The following is a 22,569-nucleotide window of genomic DNA, read 5'->3' as shown; positions in this document are numbered from 1 at the left end:
GTATAATCTATTTCCATGCAGAAATAAACGAGTCAACAACTAAGAATATATTTGAATAAAAAATTATTCGATATTAAATATATCTATTAACATATATATACATGTGAAAACAGATATAAAATGAATCATCGAGATGAAGTTAATCAGTTCTATTTCTATTGTCAATCATCAACAGTTATAACATAACTAACTAACTGTAAGTCTATTGAGATATTTAAATTATGAATAATTTAAAATTAATTTCTAATAATAAAATTTTTTGATTTCAAATTACAAATGTAACGAATATGTGTTTCTTGATTATTATCAAATATTAAAATAGAAACTATAAAAAGATATTTCAAACGAAAAATATTTCTCATTTTAACATAGAAATTAAATGGATTTTTATTAGTTATCAATTTATATGCAATTATTAGATAAGATGCTTGTAAATATATATTTAATTATATCAAACTAATTGTATTTGTTTAAATTCGTATTCATATACAATAATTAATTTTATTCTCAAAAGATAAAGCAATCATGACTGTAAGATGTCACAAATAATCGAGAATAATTATTAATAAGCCGAGAATAAAATTATTTAAATTTGATATTCATAAATTATCCTCTATAAAATTCAATATTAACTCTTAAGAGTTTTATTCGCAAATATATTTACATAAGATATTAAAAAAATTTCTTATCATTTGTGTTATGATTTATAAAGATTAATCAGTAATAGTATTATTTTCTTTATATGAATCGTGTTGTGAAATCTAAGAGATTCCCCTGCCCCCCAAAATACGATATTATCAAACTTAAATTTGTTTTTAACATAAATTGAAAATATTATCACTTATATATTTGAGAAGATACTTTTGCATACTTTATTCAAAAATATTAAAGATAATTTTAATGATATGTTAATGTTATTATACTTAATATTAATAAATATATCAAAAAAAAAAAAGAATTAGACATAAGATGCATCGATCAAAATCCAATTCAATTTTTTTTTACGATATTTAAAAATATCTTTACAAATGAAAAAGGAGAGCATCTTTTGAATCGTTTTAACGGTGAAATTTCCTTTTAAAAACTCACGTAACTTCGAAAACTTCACGTTTTACTAACTTTAGACAAACTTATCAGAGCATTAATAATTTTTCTTCCTAAAAATGTTGCGTCTTACGAATTCTACTGAAAGTAACGCGGAAGCTGTGTTACACTTTAAAACTTATTTCAAATATTCATCGTCGTAATATTCAATGAACGTGTTCATTGCGGCTGTAATGTGATATTGAAATATTCATTTTACTTTTAATCATTCAACCACAATATTTTATTTTTAAAATTCAGTCTCAATATCCAGTTTATTTATCCAATTCTATATATTTCTTTTATCACTAATTGTAACTATCTGATTATATTTGCAATTAATAATAACTGACTATTAATTTGTTAGAATATTTCGTATGAGAAAAGAAAAAAATCTACACAATATCTGCGTTTAATTTCGAAACAATAAATAAAAAAATATCGTAATTCCCAATTTTCTTGAAAAGTGCGATGCTCTTCTTCAATTGATTGTTTTTTGCTCATTTCCCTCTTTGTGGAGGACTTTGTTTTAATAAATTGTCAATTAAATAAAGAACTCTATTTTTTTAAAGAGAGTGAACGAACGACAATACTTTAATTAATTGTAATTAACTATAATAATTCTAACTGTTTTTTGATGTAAACTATATCGTCGCTTAATTCTATCTATCTAGTCTTCTAATTCTATTCTAACTCTCAACTCTGTCGCGAACTTTAGTTTTTCCTTCAATCCGTTGAAAGATGGTTTCGATGGATTCCTCGCGACGCAGAATCAGGGTCTTTGTACTCGCTTCTATGGCGTGCAAGTGTGGCTTGTAAAGTTGCTGTTTATCTTTATCTCGGTATCTTTATTTAAATTAAAGATCTGGAAAACGTTAGTTGAATATATAACATATGTAACATGCAACATTTGCTAGAAATTACATTCGCATGATAGAATTATATCCGACTCGATCTCGACTTTCGTCCTATAATGTTCCCTATCCTGTAAGGGCGAATACTTTTTGATCCACTTTCTTCGCAAACTGTCGTAAAACTGCGTCTTACCGGTATGCCATGCTACGTCTAGCGTACCAGCGTATTTCGTATCGGGTTATCGAAGAAACAAAATGGAGAAAAGGGGAGGTAGGTGCAACAAAGTTTTCGTACCTCTCTGCGTATTTTTCTATCCGGCTTATATAACCTTAGAGCCGAATGTTTCGCGGAGATTACCTGTCAGGATACGTATTTCCCGCTGGAAAGATTTTACCGAGGTATTTTGAACACGGAAACGACGAGCCTCGGAGGAAGGCTTCTTAAATGTATTCGCTCGTCTTATTTGTATCTATCGCTACTTTTCATTTGTCCTTATCATTATTGTTCCACCTTTAATTTATTCGACAGAGAGCATAGCAATAATGAAGATTCCAATATGGAATAGACGAATAGTTTCAAGTTTGTAATCCTTCTTCGATATGGATATTGAGAAAGTTTTGTTTCGTTATCCTTGGAAAATTGAAGAAGTAAGATTGTAGCTCTAATATCAGTTAAAACGTATATACAATGAAAAATATATTTCTTCTGAAATAAGATTTTAAAAAATTTTAGTCTATTTTTTTTTTCTTATTTTTTTCAATAATGAAAATCATCCTTGTTATTTTTATTTGTACGATATTTAACTTTTCCTGTTTGAAAATATTCGTACATTTAGAATACTATATTGTGTACTAGTACAATGTACGTACAAGGATATTATAAAAAGTTTTCAAACTAATCAATTGATAATTGATAACAAATGATTTTGATAATATCGATAACAACGATAATTAGTAAGCTTTTAATTATTTTTAAAATTTTAGACAATATCACGTTGATAAAAACTCGAGGACAGAAATATTCCATGTATTATATTATCGACATCGATAACATATAAAAAATTATATATATATGTGACAATTTTAATTATAATCAGTGTATTTACATCATAGTTTCGAAGCAAATATGTTCGCTACTTCTTCACTAGGAATCAGTACACTTTTTTTACTTGTAATGTAAGTATTTTCTATTTTTTTTTTTTTTATGATATGATTTATATTAATTCTTTCGATATATTATTGTATTTTAATATTATAAGTGATTAATTTTTTCTTTTTGATAATTATTATAAAATAAAGTGGAATTAAAAAATGTATAAATATCTTTTTTATTACATATTTGAGATATCTCAATAATAATAATAATAGATTATTTTTATCTTAATTCATTATTACAATTATTTTTTATTCCAATTATATAATATATAAATATAAATAATGAATATTTATTAATATAATTGGAAATTATATTAATTGTTATAGAATATAAACACTTATGTTGAAACATTTTCTTAAAGTAATCTTTTTCTTCATATATTTTCCTAAAATATGAAACTTAGAGCAAATTAAACTTAATTATTCTATATGTTCAACGTGATGATAATGATTTTTCAAAGGTAAATTCTTTTTAGATCTGCAAGTGGTGAAGTTGCTAATAATACTAATGTGGATTATTTACGATTTCCACCTAATTTTCTTTTGGGAGCTGCAACAGCCGCATATCAAATAGAAGGAGCTTGGAATGTGAGCGGTATGCAATTATAATTTTGATTTTCATCTTTAAATCTGTTAGTTTTTCTAATATTTCTCATTTTCTCTTGAAAATATAGATAAAGGAGAAAGTGTTTGGGATCGATTCGTCCATTACCAGGATCATCGTGTTTATAATAATGATACGGGAGATATTGCCGCGAATTCTTATTATAAATACAAGGAAGATGTTGCCCTTTTGAAGAAAATTGGAGTAAATATATTTTAACATATTATTATTTACGTATTCTAATATTACATAGAGAAATGATTTTTATCTCTACAAATACACGAGAATTCGCTTTAAATAATTTAAGAATTGACAGAATTACATGTGTCAAAATGTCATTCCTTACCTGCTTAACATATTAGAACAGACAGACATACATAACGAAGTATATCCTGAAATATATCGAGAGATTGCGTGATTTAAATATTTTTACCTCTTAGTTACCTCTTAGTTCTTATGTTATAATTTCCAATATAAACCCACATAATTGAATAGTTCAAATAGAAGAATTAAATTTATAAGAATTGCACTATTTTCGTATATACAATATCATTAATGATATTAAGAATTGCATGATTCAATTTTAAAAAAATTATTTTGATCATTGAAAATCTAATAAAAAAAATCATTGATTATTTAAAACTCATCCATTTACATTAATCATTAAATATTAATAAAAGTCAATAACAAATCAAATCTTCTTACCTTACAGTTTAAATCGTATCGTTTCTCCATTAGCTGGCCACGAATTCTACCAACTGGCTTCGTGAACAAGATCAGTAAAGATGGTGTTCGATATTATCATAATCTCATCGATGAATTGTTGGCAAACAATATCGAGCCTATGGTAACGCTTTATCACTGGGATCATCCGCAAAATTTGGAAGATGCAGGTGGTTGGTTGAACTCAAATATGGTCGATTGGTTCGGTGATTATGCCAGAGTTGTGTTTTATGAATTCGGTTCGAAAGTGAAACGATTCATTACGATAAACGAGCCAAAGTCCATTTGTCTGAATGGTTATTCGTCCGGCAAACACGCGCCTGGCAAAAAATTGCACGGTATCGGCGAATACTTGTGTATACATAATGTAATCAAGGCGCATGCAAGAGCCTACAGAATTTATGAGGAAGAATTTAAAAAGAATTATAATGGCCAAGTTGGTTTTTTGATCAATATAATGGCCTACATACCTAGGAATTTGACAGATGCGTATGCTATGGAAGTTGCTTTCCAATTCAATGTCGGATGGTGTTTGCATCCAATTTACTCGAAGGAAGGTGATTACCCAGAATTGATGAAGATCATGGTGGGTAACAAAAGCTTGGAGCAAGGTTTCATGAAATCTCGTTTACCTACGTTTGATTCAGATTGGATTGAATACATACGGTATTGGATAATTTATTTTATTAAAAATTATTTTCTTAAAAATGATGATTTTATCTTACGATACACTATTGACTAATCGTATCTTGATTTCATAATTTATTGTTAAAAGATATGATTATGTTTCATACATAATTATAACTAACTCAATAATTCTACAATTTAATTTAAATTATTTAATATTTTAATTATAATCAATATATAATAAAATCTTTTAAATTTCTGACTTATAACATAAGATAATATTTTTAAGACATTTGTAAGACTAAATTAAGATATTTTTATGTGCTATTTAGATAATCATGCAAGAAACATGATATTTGATGCGAGAAAATAATTTTAAATCATGTATTAATTCTTTTTATATAGAGGAAGTTCTGACTTCTTGGCTGTGAATCATTATACTTCAAGATTAGTTACATTTGGTTCTATGGGAGAGTTGCCATCTCAAAGAAATGATCAAGGAGTGAAAATGTTCACGGATAGTTTTTGGAAGTCATCAGCATCAAATTGGTTAAAAGTATGCATTTACTTCATAAATTCTTATAAATTTTATATTTGAAATTTGAATCGTTCACATAATAGAGATTCACATATGATATCGAGCCTAAAAAAAAAAAAAAAATCAAATTAGTGGAAGAAAAATTTATCAAATTCGAATTATAATTAATCTAAAAATATTTGTGATGGCAAACATAGAAACCTCTATATTAATCAAACGTGTTACAATAATCATTGGTTCCAGGTTGTACCTGAAGGTTTCCGGATTAGTCTGAAATATTTGGCAACACATTATGGAAATCCTCCAATGTATATCACTGAAAATGGTGTCTCCGATTTTGGAACACTCAACGATGACGACAGAATCTATTATTATCGAGAATATTTAAAACAGATGCTTCTCGCCATTTATGATGATAAAGTGAATGTACAAGGATATTTCTTGTGGTCCCTTCTGGACAATTTTGAATGGGAGATGGGATATCGGTAAGTTTAATTATGCATTAACTTTTATATTAATTATGTCTTATTTGAATTTCTTATATCATAAAATATATATTTTAAATTTTAGGGAACGTTTTGGTATTGTATATGTCGACTATAATGATTCCAACAGAACACGTATATTGAAAAAGTCTGCTTCCTGGTGGGAAAACGTTATAGCTGCTGGAAAAATTGACACATCCTAAATCATTTTGATTTATCTACAAAAAAATAATTAAATACAATTAATTATAATTGTAATGAATTATTAATAATATTTTTAAAAGTTATTGTTAATAACACAACTTATATAATTTTTCTTGTGAATCATGAATTTTAATTAATATTTTTAGTAAAATTATTAATATGTCATTTATCATTAATTATATTATTCATTTTCTTGTCTAAAATTAATATCTATTTATGATTATCTAATTTTTTCAATTTTCTTTTTTTCTTCGAGCCCATAAAATTATAATGTATAAAAAAAATTCTAAGATTTTCGGCCGGATTATATATAACTCCATTTAAAACTCCATTTAAAAAATCTGAAAAAAAAAAAGAAACATAAAGTCTCTGAAAGAAAATAATCTTTCAAATAATATTTATACTTTATTCTTATTTTATCATTGCACATTTTTATACTTATTTTAAAAATCGGACAGGATAAAGTCAGCCGAGCCTAAAGTCGGATCTTCAAGAAAATCCTTGTTCCCCGAGTAAATATTAAGCAAAGTGTGTGTGTAATATATGCAGAGAGACTGGAAATCTGTGCTTTTGAATCCCCACGTGAGGGATTAGCTATCCATAGTCTATTCGGAACTGAGAAAATTTAGAGCACTTGGGACGAGTGGTGCTATATCCGGTTAATTATATAAACGAGAAAGAGGAAAAAGAATTGGTAAACGATTCGAAAAGAGAGTGACGGAAGCGTGGACCGACGAAAATAAAGAGAAATTAGCGAGGAAAATAATAAAAGGAATACGTGGTGGGTAGGAAGATGAAAAGAGATTGCTGGCGTTAAATATTCCACGCGTCCACATTAATCCTTTTCGTAATATTCGTGAAGTGAGTTTTTCCTAGTTTTTAACAATGTAAACAATTATGCTTTTTAAAATAATAACGAAGATCTTTTGTTCATTAATAAGAGTGATTATAAGAGAGATGATATATATAATAGAGATACAATGATTAGAGATATTATTTAACAATAATATCTATTTAGATACATTAGATTTAACAATTAAGATGATAATATATTTTTATTTTTGCAAATCGAATTTTAAATATTCAAATAGTAACAAATTGTTGCTGAGTTATGAAAATATATTATTTTAGAACTTTCTTGAAGCTCATAGAATTTATTGATTATTATTTTATTCTCTTCTGTTTCTCTTGTACTGTGTAATTAATTAAGAAGAAAGATAGATTATTGAAAAAAATTTTGATATATACTATTAATTTTTTTGATGCAAATTTAGTTATATATTCAAATATTCTTATATATGTAATTAATTAATAAATTTTTTAATTCAAAACAATTATGAAATAAACGAAGTTTATTATATATAAGATGAGTTAAAAAAAAAAAGATATCTTTATGATTTCATATTAATAATTTATTATCATCAACTTAATTGACTTTAATTCACTTGTTATGATATATTACATTTAATTTTTATAATATATTATATTTAAATTTTTTAAAAATAATTATATAATTAAATAAAATATCTTTCTTTTTCAATTATATTTATATTATCATCTTAGAAATAATGAGATTAAGTTCAGTGTTAAAATAAATATATATGATACACATATATTATTAAATAACATGCTATTAAGTTATTATGTTACTATTATAGATAAATATTATTATATTATGTATATTATATCCTAATAGTAGTAGTAGTGAAAATGATTGATATTATAATGAATGCATAAACAATACATATTTTTTTTAAAGTTTTACTATTTTTTCATAGCTTCGTTTCTTATCAAAATCTTTTAAAACTATTATATTCTGTAAATCTTTCTTAAAATCAAAATTATTTTATTATATTAATTTCTTCAAAATCAAAATCAAAATCAAAATTTCTCTAAAACAATTCAATTGGCTAAAAAATTTATTCATCTTTCGTTAATATATACTTTTTAGCAAATTTTACTAAAATTTTATTAAAATATTTCATGCTTTGATACAATATTACTTGGAATTGAAATTCTAAAAAAGAAAGAAATCTTTGCAATAAAAATCGATAACAATACTCGATGATTCGATAAACGAAAGAGAAAACTAAACTCTTTTTCATATCGTATCTAAACTATATGCGATAATCGAGAAATATCTGGAAGATGGCATTGTGTAATTGTAAAAAGTTCGTGGAGGCGACAAGCGAAACAATAAACGCGAGAAAATCGTATGAAACAATGACGAAACAGCTTTCTTCTTTCGTTTCTTTTTTTTTTCTCTCCTTCACACTCCTTACTCGAGTTGATTTCGATACATTTTTCTGACAAAACGGTCTCGAGCCATTTGTTCGACAATATCGCGATTCTTAACGTTTGCCTTTACTTTCAACCTTTCGAGAAATTCGAAAAGCGCGTTATCAAACGCAGAAATAAGGAAGTTCTTTGAAGTAGATAGGTTTCATGAGCGGATGACACTCGAAGAGGAAGGAAAATGTTCTTCTCCATAGATTTTTGATTATTATTTTTTTCCAGGATGAAGAGGTTTCTTTCATTTTGTTCGATAGCGATAAAATACAAAAATGTTTCACGTTAGTATTTTTCTCTTTTAGATTTTTTAGTGGAAAAATTTAAAAAAATATAAAACCTAGAGGAAAAAGAAATTTCATTAATTTACTTTAATATTATTTTCAATGAAATTCTAAATCTTGTTAAGAATTCGAAATTATATTTTATATTTTCAGATTATTTAGAAATGGCTAATTTTAGATTTTTTATTAGTCTTTTTCATTTCAATCATCAATTTATTAAAATGGAATTTCTTACTCGATTTCATTTATAATATATTCTATTGATACATGTTCACATTTGAAATTAAATGATTGCTTTTTACACTTTTACATTTTTATAACATTTTAAAATAAAAAATCAAAAATATCTTCCTTTTCTCATTTCATTTTTTTATTCATTATTTTCTAAATATTCGAGATCAATATATATTGTTTAACATTTTGAAATTTTGAAAAATTTATCAATATATCGACATTATGATTATGTTATATTATTTGATCGTTAGATAACTCATAAACATACTCCTAATCCAACTCCTAATTCTATTCCTAATCTAAAAAAAAAAATTTATGTTACGAACAATATATTTATTATTATGAAATCATTTAATTAATTTTAATATTTTATATCGAATGGAGAATGAATTAATTTGTCTTCTTCTTTTGATCTATAGAAAGTTTATGCATGTATGAAATAAGCTTTCTAATGATTTTAATTATAGTATAAGCAATTAAAAATACTGTGAAACTTAAAAATACTATAATATCATTATCGCAGTACTGATACCACGATTGCCAAGCTAAATTGCTTCGAAAATACGGAGCACCTTTGTGTCGAATCACGTATTCTGTCCACCAAATAAGAATATTTAATGAATCGTATGGCAAATCATTCATAAGTTTTCGAAGATTTATTATATTTTTCTTATATCTGAAACAACCATCATAAAATTGAAGAATTAATTATAAATTATATAAAATAAAATTCAAAATATCCATTACAGTTTTAATTATTAATTTATAAATAAATGAATTTGAATTTAAAATAGAAAAATTATGAATATTATATGAATATAAATATTCATATAAATATGCTATTCATATGTATTCTGTAAAACTGAAATATTTTTGCATTTTTTTTTTGCTGATTGCAAAAATTAAAAAATCATCATTAAAAATATTAAAATATTGAAAAAAATATTAAATTCTAGAAAAATATACGTATATTATATATTAAAATAGATTAGATATCTATTTAAGTAAGTTTTTTTATAGCTTTTCATATATAATGCAGATACAATGCAAATCCGTTATATAAGCACAATCTTAATCTAAAAATATTGATTTTGAACTATTTAAATTTCTAATTTGATAAAACAATTTTTGTTAATTATTTTTTATCTGTTATCAATTCTTCAAATATTTTGCTTTTAGTACTTACTGCTTATTATTAATCATTTCTCGAATAGCAGATTCCAATTTATCTCTCGTCAAAGTTTCAATGTTTAAATCTTTTGCAATACCATGATTTACTGCTATTTTTACTTGATTTTCCTGATCGGAAAATATTGGTATACCGAGAACTGGTACTTCATGATATATAGCTTCTTGAGTACTTTGCAATCCTCCTTGGTAAATATAAAGCTTGATATTTGGATGAGCTATGAAAAAAATGAATATTATATGAATTCAAAATTCAAAGATCATTCAAAATTTTTCAGATCATAAGATATTTTTCTATGGATAAAGGATATTATACCGAGCACACTTTTTTGAGGCAACCATTTTGTAATATAAGCATTTTTAATTTTTCGTAATGGTTCTTTGTCATATTTCCATACTACCTTGTAAGGCAATTTTTCAAATACATCGTAAAAGATTTCTTGAATACTATTTGAAATAATTGAAAAATTCATAGTGTGGCCCATTGAAAAATAGATGAAGCCATTTGTTGCATTATCAACGAATGTTTTTAGATCCTGTACACAAAAGATCAACAAGTTTGTAATAAAATAAATGATATAAATCAATACAACGTTAATAAATCATTAAAGAATGAAATAACATATTTAAATTGACTTAAAGAGAAGATTTGTGAGAAGATTTTTTAAATTATTTAAAATAAAATTCAGCAATATGAAAAAAAATGAAAGAATGAAAAAAAATTGGAAATCGAATGCTGTAAATGCGATAATAAAGAAATAGGAATGATCGAATACTCTTTTAACTAATTGTACATTTTAATTTTTATAAATATATTTCAAGTAATAAGAAATCATAATGAAAGTTGATCATACCTGTGGCAAAGGTTCCGAATGATCAGCAACATGGATTGAATGAAACTTGATTATGTTCGGTAGTTCTGGTCGTGCATATGATATAATTTGATTTTCGTTAACAAACACGAGACTGGTGTTTTTCATAATATCTTTAATCGAAGATACAGATGGGCCAAAGTATTTTTCAGCTAACTGTTGATGAGCAGGAAAACATCTATAATTCATTGTGTAAATAAAATTCCACATGACGTAAAAATTGTTCAATCTCTGCCAAAATGACAAATTACTTCCTGTGTTCGATTCCATTTCCCATGTGTTCTCGTGAGAAGGTAACACGATATTTCCTAACATATAATTCTCAATCGCCATCAATCTAAATGCGCTTAATCCTACAATTATACGAAATTTATGTTCTCTGATATTATATTCTTTAATGTTATTTATCAAATTTAAAAAAATTATTATTAATCATGATTAAAGATTTATTAATTAAAAAGAACAAATTCGAGATATAAAATAAGAAAAAAAATGATGATCGAAACTGTTTCGATTAAATAATAATTTTAATGAAAAATATTTCAAATAGAACTTGAAGCATATAATTGAAATTAGATAAACAGTTTTTTTTTTGTAATTGAATTGGGTTTCATTCACTTAAAACAAGATTCATCTTTATAAATTTTCTGCATTTACAAAAGAAAATATTTATTATTTACCGATAATAATTTATTTGTCAAAAAAATACTTTTATTCACCTCATATAAAGAATTATATGATCTTATTTCTAAATGTGACATTTTCTTATATTAATTTTTGCGTTTCTTTTTTTAAAATTTTTCTACAATAATTATATTAAATAAACTTCAAATTTATCAAATCTTATTAGACAATTTATTAATAATAACTTTAATAAATAATAATATGTAAAAGACTTACCTATAACAGGAGCATTAAATCTCTCAGCAAATGCATATAAACCTGGTGCGCTAAGCATCTGTATCATTATTAGATCGAACTTTTCTTTACTATCTGGAGCGTAAAGTTTTTTAACTTCCGGATGTTCAAATATTTTATTTGTTATATGTAAAAGCATGATATACACATCGTCTTTCATAAAAGATATAAAGGATTTGCGATTCATACGTAGTTCGATGTAATTTGATTGTATGAATTTGAGATCGACATTATATTTGATCTGTTTAAAATTCGTTGAGTTTATAGTGGAAATAGGTTTACTCGTTATAAGCACTATTTCATGGCCACGTTTGATCAATTCTTTCCATAATGGTTGAAATGGAACATGATGACTGTATATTGGTATATGTAACACACCTAAGATTCTGGCACCATTTAACTGATCTATAATATTTATGAAACACAGCGCGAATATTATGATCCCGTTCCTATACTTCATGTTGGACGATTTCAAACAAACTAACTACGTAAAGAAAAAAAAAAAAAATTAAGCATTACATTAAATTCAAATTTCTGACGTTAAAATAGATTTAAAATAACATAAACGACTACTTAGATATGTTATCGCTATTTTAAAGTTTATTTGATAATGCATTCATTTATCTAACTAGTTGCATAAATTCAATATGAATTTTAATTTTAAATCTACAAGTGATGAGCATGTAGTCAGTTTCATATACAAAGTTGTAGAGAATTTATATAACTCGCTACATATTCAGCATATCTCTTCAAAATTCTTTTTTAAAATTGATTTTTTACTTGTTTATTTTGTCGCACAATTTGATAATCAAAATTTTATTTACAAATGAAAGATTATAAAGTAGGTATAATCGACAAATAATACAAAACATATATACACAATATATTTAAACTAAATTAAACTAAAAAAAATTATTAAAATGCAATGTATGATATACATTATTCGTTTTCAAATTTAAAGATTAAACTAAAAAAACTAAGTTATCGTTCGCAGATGTTTTTAATAACAATTCTGCAAATAGAATGCATATCATTTAATAAGTATATCTATTTGTTTATCCAATTCTATGAAATTATTAAACTCTAACATATTTTATATATTTTGCAAGAAATTTCTTTATTAGAAAATTTATTGTTGGATTTTTTTTAATTTCATTGTTATATTTTCACTTATAAATAACTATTTATATTTGTAACTAGTTTCCTAAAAATTTATTTTTATTATTTATCGATATAATTCATTTTGAATTAATATTTTTTTATTTATCCAATTAAACATGCAAAATCATTTATTTCTAGCATAATAATTTATTTGAATGATAAAATTTAAGCATTTAAGTTTCTAAATAATTTTAACTAAAAGAAAAAGCAAAAATTTTGTAAATGAGTTTACAAATTATAAAATTCCAATCTAATATTTTAATGTTTTTATATCATCTTATAATAATTATATTTATTATAATTTAAAATTGTTTTTTTTTTTTTTCTAAAATTGTGCTTTTTAATTATATCATTGAGATTTCTTCAGTGATTGGAAATTTTTTCGAAGAGATGAAATCAATCTCCGAAATTTTATGCTTTTTTCATGTTTTGAATATAATATTATCCGATATAATATATCTTTTATATAACAGAATGATAAATTAATCAAAGATAAACCTCAAAGAAAAAAACAAGATTTCATACATTATTGAATTAATATCATCGATTTAATATATTTTTAATATATTAAATGTTTATGATTATGAAAATAACGAAAAATTTTTGGTCTTTGATGATATAAATAATATATTATTAGAAAATAGGTTGATAAGTTGCCTCTTTTCAGAGATAAATTAATAAATTAATTTATAAATTATTGTTTATAAATTAAGAGAAAAATCTCATCATAGAAATCCTTCATAATGATTATTGAATTTGATTATTGAACTAATAATCAAATTAATTTTTTTATATTTTATATTTGATTAATTAATTTTCTGTTTTTTGTTTTGTAGAAATTGGCAATATTTTACAAAATATATGAAACACTTAGTAATTATATGAAGAACGTATAAAACGATGATAAATGTTATTATTGTCAAAAATATTATAATGTCTAGATCAAATCGTTGATACCAAGGTTCTAGAATTAGTGTAGAACGAAGATGTGGGGCACCTTTCGTTCTTACTACATATTCTGTCCACCAAGCGAGATGTTTCACACCATCATAAGGTACATCTCTAATTTGTTTTCGAATATTAAGAATTCTCTCTTTATATCTGGAAAGAAACATAATAATTATGCTATTAAAGCGAAAGTATTTTATATGACAGGAAATAATTTCAATGAATTCTTACATAACTAAATGATATTCAATATAATAATTATCTTGTAGTTTAAATTCTTCTGATGATTTAGATATAGCTTGATCTTAGGTTACGAATATTATACATTTAAAAATAAAATTTTCGACATTTGTTCTTAAGATTATTTTTCATCAAAAACTGAGAACAGGGTTATCAGGAGAGGAGATTCAACGAAGGATTTTCCCTTTTTATCATCTTTATCATCCCATCATTGATATTCACCTATACTTCTATTACTTCTAATTAAATTGTCTAATTTTATCATTGAATTATATCATTATCAATCGACTTCTCTTTTTCTTAATATCATCTCTTAAGTTTTTCAAATCCACTTTCACAAATATATTTGCAGTATACTTAATGTATACTTACTCTTTATTAATTATGACTTCATTAATAGCATTTTCAAGTTGTTCTCTCGTAAAAGTTGCAATTTTTAAATATTTTCCAATGCCAAGAGTTTCCATTCTTCTTATTTGATAAATTTGATCCGCCAATATTGGGAAACCAATAATTGGCACTCCGTATTCAATAGCTTCCTCGGTGCTTTGTACACCTCCTTGATAAATAAACAGTTTAATATTCGGATGAGCTGTGAAATAATATGTACAATTATATTAGATATGTATAAAATATGTAAGAAATATTTTTTATTTAATAAAGATAGGATTATACCAAGAATCGCTTGCTGAGGTAACCAGTTCCCTGTGTAAATATTATTGAATTTCTCGTTTAAATTCTGTTCATTCTTCCATATAATTTTGTACGGCAGTTTACGAAAAACATCGAGAAATGTGCATTTAATTTCTTCTGGCAATGTTGAACTGTTTATGTTGGAACCGAGACTAAAATAGATGAATCCTTGTTTCGCTTCGTCTAGAAATTTTTGTATATCCTACGAAAATAAATAAGTTTCAGCACATTTATACAGAATGTAGAATAAAATTTCTATTTGAACGAGACGTACCTTTGGCAAAGGAGGTAGATTCTTAATTATGTGGAAAGAATTGAAAGTGATCATATTAGGAAGTTTCGGTCGTCCTGGTGTTATAACATCAGCCTGATTAATAAAAAGCATACTAGTGTTGCTCATGATATCCAACAAAGGTGGTAATGGTCCAAGATATTTCTCCGCTATTTTTTGATACTTAGATACTTTGCTATTTAAATAATACTGGAAATGCCACATTTTTATAAAATTGTTCAATCGTTTGAAGAACGGCAAATTTATTCCCGTGCCTTCTTCCATTTCCCAAGTATATTCATGAGAAGGAAAAACCAATCCTCCAAGTATAATTTCATTAAAGCTATGCAATCCTAACGAGCACAATCCTACAATCAAGACGTGATCAATCGAAATCATTTACCATTTTTAGCTTTCGAATTATTTTCATATCTATTTTATAAATAATTAAGATATTAAATAAATACCTATTAAAGAAGCGTTAAATCTATGCGCAAAAGCATATATGGGCGACACATAGATAAACTCTGTTAAAAAGATATCGAATGTTACATTACTATTCGGAGCATATAGCTTTTTCATTTCTGTGGATTCGAATACCTCGAATATCTGGTTATCGAATATAGGGATTAAATTATCCACAACATTCATCCAATCCAATTTTTCAATTCGTAACTTGACGAAATCTATCATTTTTAAATGAGTATGAATTTGACTTACATCGATCTGAGTGAAATTTGGTAAGTTGATATTCGGTATAGGATTCGTGGTGACCAATACAATCTCGTGACCACGCGCGTGCAATTCGAGCCATAATGATCGAAACGGAATCTGATGGCTGTAGGATGATGTTGAAATAATGGCCAAAATTTTGTAACATTGCGAATAACTTACAATACACAAAATACATAGAACGAAAAATAGACTCACGTTGTTTCGTATCATGCTTTACCTTTTGAGGCCTCAAGTATTGAATATAGAGTATATATTACAAAGCACATTATACATAATACGTTGTTGATAACATTGATATGCATTTCTTGTTAAAACTATACTTATTATCAATACATTATAGAGTAAAATTATTTCTTAATATATTTAACTATGAATAATACATGTTGCTATTTTTGTGCTTTTAATAAGATATATAGTGATTAAAGGCGATTTAGATTAATACTGATTATATAAAAAAATAAATCGTATAATATATATATATATTTTTTTTTAATATATGATGGAAATTTTTAAAATAAAAATAATGTTTAGTGTATCTTTTTTATGTAAGAATTTTTATTATTTTTATTATTTTTATTGTATTATTTTTATTAACTTACTTAAATTTTTGTATGTTGAAAATATTCAGATCTAACATTTTTTAGATTGCAATCTAACAAATTATGTAATTTCAAGGAAAATACAATTTTATGCAATTAAAACTATTTTATAAATTATTTTATGTACGCGAAGAAAAACTAAAAAAAAAAAAAATAAATAAATAACTATTTTCACTTCAGTTTATTAATATACTGCATTTATTAATATATTAATTCATTTTATGTAATAAAATTTCATCTACGTTGCTTTTAATGAAGATATATCATAATATATGATTTCTGAAAATTTAAACAGAAATTATACATTTACATAAAGCGAATGAATATTAATGTGACAAATACAATATATTGATATATGTGATAATAATCTAATGGTAAATTAAAATTAAATTAAATAAAATTAAACATTGAATGACAAATTTTTAATGTTTTAGCAGATATTAGAAAACTAAATATTTTTCTCATTTTTCTTTAATCTTACTATTAATTCTATTGTCTTTTTAAATTGATTTTATTATATATATATTCTATAAATATATTTATATTTATTAATAGATAAATATGCATATCTCATAAATATTTCTATATATAAGAATATCTTTGAATAATTAATTTTACAGAATAAACCAAAAATGATTGAGTCTTATTTATTAAAATATAAATGATTTATATTTGTTTTAGATGAAATGAGAAAAGACGATGGCATGACAGAAATAAAATTCACAAACCTTAAATTTCAATTGTTTATAATTTAATTGATAATATTTGGATTAATCAACTTTATACACCAATTTTTATTTGTAATTTATCATTCTACATACATGTATTCCATCTTCCTTCTTTTTTTCTTTTTTTTTAGACAATTATTCGAAATAATGCAGCTCTTACTTATGATTTTTGGAAAAATTTTTTATAACATTTCGAACAATATTCTTAAATATTTAAATTAATATTTAAAACATTTTTACATCATGATTCAAGGAAAATATAAAAAAATTTTTAACTTTTCAGTGTCACTCTTTTTAAGTGTTGCTAATTATATTAATTAAATGATAAACGCTAATCGCATGTTTACGCAGATATTTAGAACTATATATAGGATTATATATATGTATATACACATATAAAAAAAATTCTATATATAAGAATTATTTTTTAGAAATATCTGGAAAAGTAAGGCTTCATAACAATAACGTGTAAAAAATAATGTTATTCTTGTAATAAATTTAAAAATTGTGAAAATTAAAGTGAAAATTATTCTGAATAATTACTGAAAAAAGAAAGAACTTTAATAATTACAAATGTTGATAGTTACAGTATGGAATTCATGACCAAGGAAATGATGACATCATTGATATCAGAAATATTGATTAAATAAAGTTGTTTTCCGGGGCACAACAATTATACACAGAATATCATAATTTTATCGCTAATTTACGTCAAATATTGAAACGATATGAGCTCATATTTAGAATTTAAATTGTGTAATTATTTTACTGAGTTTATTGTTGGAATGTATTATCAATATCTGTTCATAAATTATTGAAAATCCATTAAAAAAAAACTATTAAGAGTATCGAAATTATTGATAAAGTGAAATTTAACTTATCATGGCCGCAAATCATTAACTTTTGTTCTTGACATAAATCATATGAAATTTAAAAAAAAAAAAAGATAGCGAGGAATTATGATACGTGAAGATAATTTTATAGATATCATATACACAAAAATATTTTCTATATTTCGTATTTTTAAATTAGAGTAGAATCTAGATCTATGTCTAAAATAAAGAATTAAGTTCGGATTGTCTTGAATTTGAAATAAATTCAGATTAAATTCGAATGAGACACACACGTGTTACTTTAATCCGATCCGATCTAGCAATTGAACTTTTATTCGACTTTAAATCGAAACACAATATATTAAAATATAATCCAATATTGCTCAGAAATTATATGAATATTTACATCAAAGTATAAACAATAAATAAAACTACAACATTTCTTTTATAAATTCATTCTAATTTACTCATCGATACAAATTTCTAGTTTTATTTGATTCAAATTTGATCAAGTTAAATTAACTTAAGACATTTAAATATATTTTGTATATAATTTTATAAAGATCATCAGATTCATATTCATCACAAGGCATTCCCCTCGACACTAAATAAAAGTTTTACTCGATTTTATCTTCTTCGTCGTTCTCCATCAATTGTGAACAGTGAAATTCGTTCGAAAGTAAGAGTCACGAATGTCGCGTGGCAAGCAATGAACCGTTTCGGGCGAAAAACGTTCATCAACGGTAAATAACCAGCGATTACTATTTTTTCAACGCGGTTCTCCTCCGTTTCCTCGGTCACGAGGCCGCAGAACGGCGGTTTTCGTTTCACCGCAAAACCAGGAAAGTGTGAAATCCCACGACGGCCTGTCGCAACGTAACTCGAAGCGGAACAATTTTCTGCGTCCACGTTTGTCAAGTTTCTTTAATCGGCCCCATGGGCACACGACTCGCCTCTGGTTAAATCATCGATAATTGCCCGGCAGCCGGGCTATCACGGATTGGAATTCAATTTCCTTCAAAGTTCGCGAAAGAGACGGAGAAACCTCGACAGCTTTTCACGCGGGAACACCAAAATTGGATTCTTTTTAGCGAAACGATTCGCGATCGCCGAGTTTCTAGAAAGTTTCCACGACGATTCTTTGCTTGGACCTCGATGGATATCGTTAACTATCGTTGGGAAATGAAAGAGATGAAAGGTTTGGCTACTTTTACCGATACGTATATATCATTTGTTGTTGATTTTTCCATATTTTTATAATTTAAGGTACAATTTGTTGCAGATTGATTATCGATCGAATTTTTTTGGGACAAATTTTTTTATAAGATTAATGGAAAACTTTGAAAAATTGTGGTTGAAACGGATATTCTGTATATGCGTGACGAACGGCATCAATCATTTAATATCTCTTAATGATCGCAGCTATTGAAGGTCGTATCTCGTTTCAGATTCAATTCATGAACAGATTCTATTCAAAAAAAAAGATATCTCGTCTGCGATTCTATTCAATTACTTTCCGATTTGCTTGCTTTTTGAATGCTTCAAAAAAGAAACGTTTAGCGCACGTGAAATAAAAAGAAAAAGAAACTTTAAATCTATTTTATATTATTTCTTATAGAAATAACATGTATATGTATATATTTATAGAAACAAATTGGTCCAAAGATAAATGAGATTTTAGGGAAAGGAACACGTAAGCACGTCAATCAGCAAATTTCTATGAGAAATGCATACTCGTACAATCGAGTGGAACAAATCCTTCGAAGAACAAACATTTAATAACAATGAACTCTGAAACTGATACGATCTCTTTTCGCTTGGCGGGATTGTTAGACAATTGGCTGAATTCAGGGCTAGGAAATTGCGTATACGTTCCCTATGTACGCACATACACCCGTGAACACGTGAGATGTGCAATGGATCGCTAAGCTTGTCTTGCACGATCGCACAATGCTCGACTGAGTTGCCAAAGTGCCATCGATTTCTTCCATCTCGTCGAAGAAATTGCACGTTTGCGCGTATACTGTGAACCACACACAAACGATGCTACGAGAAATCGTACGCATACGATATTTCTTGTGTCTTTGGTTGTTCTTGGGTAAATCCTCCCTAAGAGAATAAGAAGCTTGTCACTGAAAATAAAATCGAGACGAAATGAACACGGATACGTTTAATTTTGTGGCGAATAATATTACGATCATGCATAGTTTCGTGATAAAAAGTAAACGTTCCAAGACAATTATTATTCCTAGAAAGCGGAATTTTAGTTCTCAGACTTGAAATTTTTTTTAGGAAGAAGTTGGAGGAAGATTTTAATAAAATGTTATTTTCTTCTTACTTATGCAAAGGATATTATCATTGTTGAATATTGGAGGGAAAGTTTTCTGAAATTGCTTGAACTCTCTAATCCCTTTCTTATTAAAGTGTATATCGGTGAAGTTATCAGTCGTTGCAATAAAAATGATAGTGCCACGACGGCACTGCCAGCTGCGTGACTCTCACGAATCAACAGGAACAATTGGTAAACGCGACCAGATGGACGTATAGACTTTATCTTTGGTGTTCAACACGAAACGACAACACGAAATTACAATTCAAATATGTATGAAAGCTATTCTGTCAAAGATATTTTCTCGATTGGCACAATATGATTCCTCTTTCATCGAACGAATTAATGAATTATCCGTGAAATTTCTTCAAATCTCATGCTAATATTTTCTCTGTAATTTTAAACAAATATTTTTAATAAATTGTGTATTATTTTATAGATATATTTGCACAGAAGTATTTATATTTCTCGATATTTGAAATATTTAGGATAAAATGATAAAAAAAATAAATGACATATAATATTTATATTGATATCTTGATAATTATATATTTTTATATAGTATAAATTACAATTTAATCATTGATTATAATTTTTTTTTAATAAATATATATCTCAATTTTAAAAACAAAGTTCAAACTGCCTTAAAAAAAAAGAATTATACAATAACAGAAACATTAATTATAATTAAAATTTCATTTTTTTTTTAATTATTTTTCTTTGCAAATATTTTTAAAAATCAATGATTATTTCGTATAGATATCGAGTAAGGTCATTTTTATCTCAAATAATTACCACATCAAATGAGTTATATAAACTATTGATAAAAATAAAATTTAATCACAATTAAAAAATAAATAATAATATACAGCGAACTTCGGATATTATTTATAACTTCGACATAAAAATAATTAGCATTAAGTTGCATAAAATATAATTTGATAATTAAAAGTTAATATTCTCAGCTCAAGGTGCATGATAATATAAAAATAAGAAAATAACAATAATAATTTTTCACAAAAATAATAAAATTATTTGTGAAAATTTGATACTTTATTTATCACATAATTGAAATATAAATATTAAATATTCGTACTTCTAAATTCTCACAATATATATATTTCCAATATCTAAATGAAAAAAATAAATAATATTAAGAAATATTAAATCCTTTATGCGAATTCAAAGAGAATATATTATGAATGGAATTCTTTTACAAATTATTCATAACTTATTCTTGGTTAGTTCGAGTTGATAACTGTCATGTTCTTTCATGCAGGTACTATAATTAAGAAGAACCTTTGTTTCTGTTGACTTAAACATACTTCGATCACGATATTGCCTAATATTCTCATTTTTAGACATGCAAACTATCTTTGTAAAAATCATCGATAATCTTAAAGACTTCTTTCTCTTTTTCTACAATTAGTTAATCCTTATATCAGAATTTTCATCATTATTCGATTTTTGATTTCAATAATCTTCTTATATTAAATGAGAAATATAAAATTCTAATTTTACCATTAAATGTAATGCAATTTTCTCATTTAATGAATTTGAAAATCTTTTAATTGAAAAGTAATAAATTTTAAATTTTATCTTAAGTCTATGAATATTTTGATGTGTGTATGTGTGCGTGTATGGATTAAATATTGATTATCGATTAATAAGTCAGACATAATATTGTTAACAATTCTTTCGATTAACAATCATCGTTATACAAATAAAAATAAAATATCATAATCACTGTATGATTGCTTGAAATATATGAATTATATAACACTAAATAAAAGGAATTAATATGAATAGTTTGATTGATTTTTTTTTTATTTTTAGTACTACAAAATATATCTCATAAATCATGTTTAATTGGAAAGAGTATTTGATTGATGATCAATAGTGTTTGACTCGAATGGAAAAATAAAAAAAAAAATCTGTACTATTTTATGAAATATATATCAATTATATACTACT

General features: G+C 25.4%; 3 protein-coding genes and 2 long non-coding RNA genes across 8 annotated transcripts; 2 read left to right on the top strand and 3 right to left on the bottom strand.

Annotated features, from left to right (window-relative positions):
- Window positions 1–73: 73 nt before the first annotated feature.
- On the top strand, window positions 74–6,628 carry LOC411978 (myrosinase 1). 3 transcript variants are annotated; one of them, XM_026441210.1, is made up of 8 exons: window positions 74–196; window positions 2,922–3,113; window positions 3,569–3,687; window positions 3,767–3,900; window positions 4,409–5,085; window positions 5,452–5,602; window positions 5,828–6,069; window positions 6,155–6,628. In XM_026441210.1, exons 2-8 carry the CDS (start codon window positions 3,064–3,066, stop codon window positions 6,270–6,272), a joined length of 1,491 nt encoding a protein of 496 aa, XP_026296995.1. In that variant the 5' UTR covers window positions 74–196; window positions 2,922–3,063; the 3' UTR covers window positions 6,273–6,628. The 3 variants fall into 3 exon arrangements, with proteins under 3 accessions (XP_026296995.1, XP_026296997.1, XP_026296996.1); XM_026441212.1 differs by having other exon boundaries at window positions 146–196; window positions 3,051–3,113; XM_026441211.1 differs by lacking the exon at window positions 74–196 and adding an exon at window positions 2,571–2,585.
- On the bottom strand, window positions 3,910–6,426 carry LOC107964635. Its single transcript, XR_001703507.2, has 6 exons — window positions 6,373–6,426; window positions 5,786–6,287; window positions 5,503–5,689; window positions 4,890–5,051; window positions 4,402–4,809; window positions 3,910–4,308 (listed from the first exon to the last, which is right to left on the bottom strand). It is a non-coding gene; the product is annotated as an uncharacterized LOC107964635 (long non-coding RNA).
- On the bottom strand, window positions 6,511–12,548 carry LOC725017 (UDP-glucuronosyltransferase 2B15). Of its 2 annotated transcripts, none has more exons than XM_026441209.1 (5): window positions 12,041–12,548; window positions 11,123–11,493; window positions 10,585–10,804; window positions 10,267–10,486; window positions 6,511–6,614 (listed from the first exon to the last, which is right to left on the bottom strand). In XM_026441209.1, the coding sequence occupies exons 1-5, from the start codon at window positions 12,516–12,518 to the stop codon at window positions 6,578–6,580; spliced, it is 1,326 nt and encodes a 441-aa protein (XP_026296994.1). In that variant the 5' UTR covers window positions 12,519–12,548; the 3' UTR covers window positions 6,511–6,577. The 2 variants fall into 2 exon arrangements, with proteins under 2 accessions (XP_026296994.1, XP_026296993.1); XM_026441208.1 differs by lacking the exon at window positions 6,511–6,614 and adding an exon at window positions 9,265–9,756.
- A 1,275-nt stretch (window positions 12,549–13,823) lies between these two features.
- Window positions 13,824–16,378, bottom strand: LOC113218830 (UDP-glucuronosyltransferase 2B17-like). Its single transcript, XM_026441207.1, has 5 exons — window positions 15,839–16,378; window positions 15,375–15,739; window positions 15,083–15,302; window positions 14,780–14,999; window positions 13,824–14,320 (listed from the first exon to the last, which is right to left on the bottom strand). The coding sequence occupies exons 1-5, from the start codon at window positions 16,314–16,316 to the stop codon at window positions 14,026–14,028; spliced, it is 1,578 nt and encodes a 525-aa protein (XP_026296992.1). The 5' UTR covers window positions 16,317–16,378; the 3' UTR covers window positions 13,824–14,025.
- Window positions 16,379–17,877: 1,499 nt separating this feature from the next.
- Window positions 17,878–21,035, top strand: LOC107964686. Its single transcript, XR_001703611.2, has 3 exons — window positions 17,878–19,464; window positions 19,549–19,697; window positions 19,914–21,035. It is a non-coding gene; the product is annotated as an uncharacterized LOC107964686 (long non-coding RNA).
- Window positions 21,036–22,569: the final 1,534 nt, after the last annotated feature.

Source organism: Apis mellifera, linkage group LG6 (genome assembly GCF_003254395.2).
Source record: "Apis mellifera strain DH4 linkage group LG6, Amel_HAv3.1, whole genome shotgun sequence".
NCBI classification, from domain to species: domain Eukaryota; kingdom Metazoa; phylum Arthropoda; class Insecta; order Hymenoptera; family Apidae; genus Apis; species Apis mellifera.
Note: the sequence above shows the minus strand (reverse complement) of the source record. Positions and strands in the feature narration are given on the sequence as shown.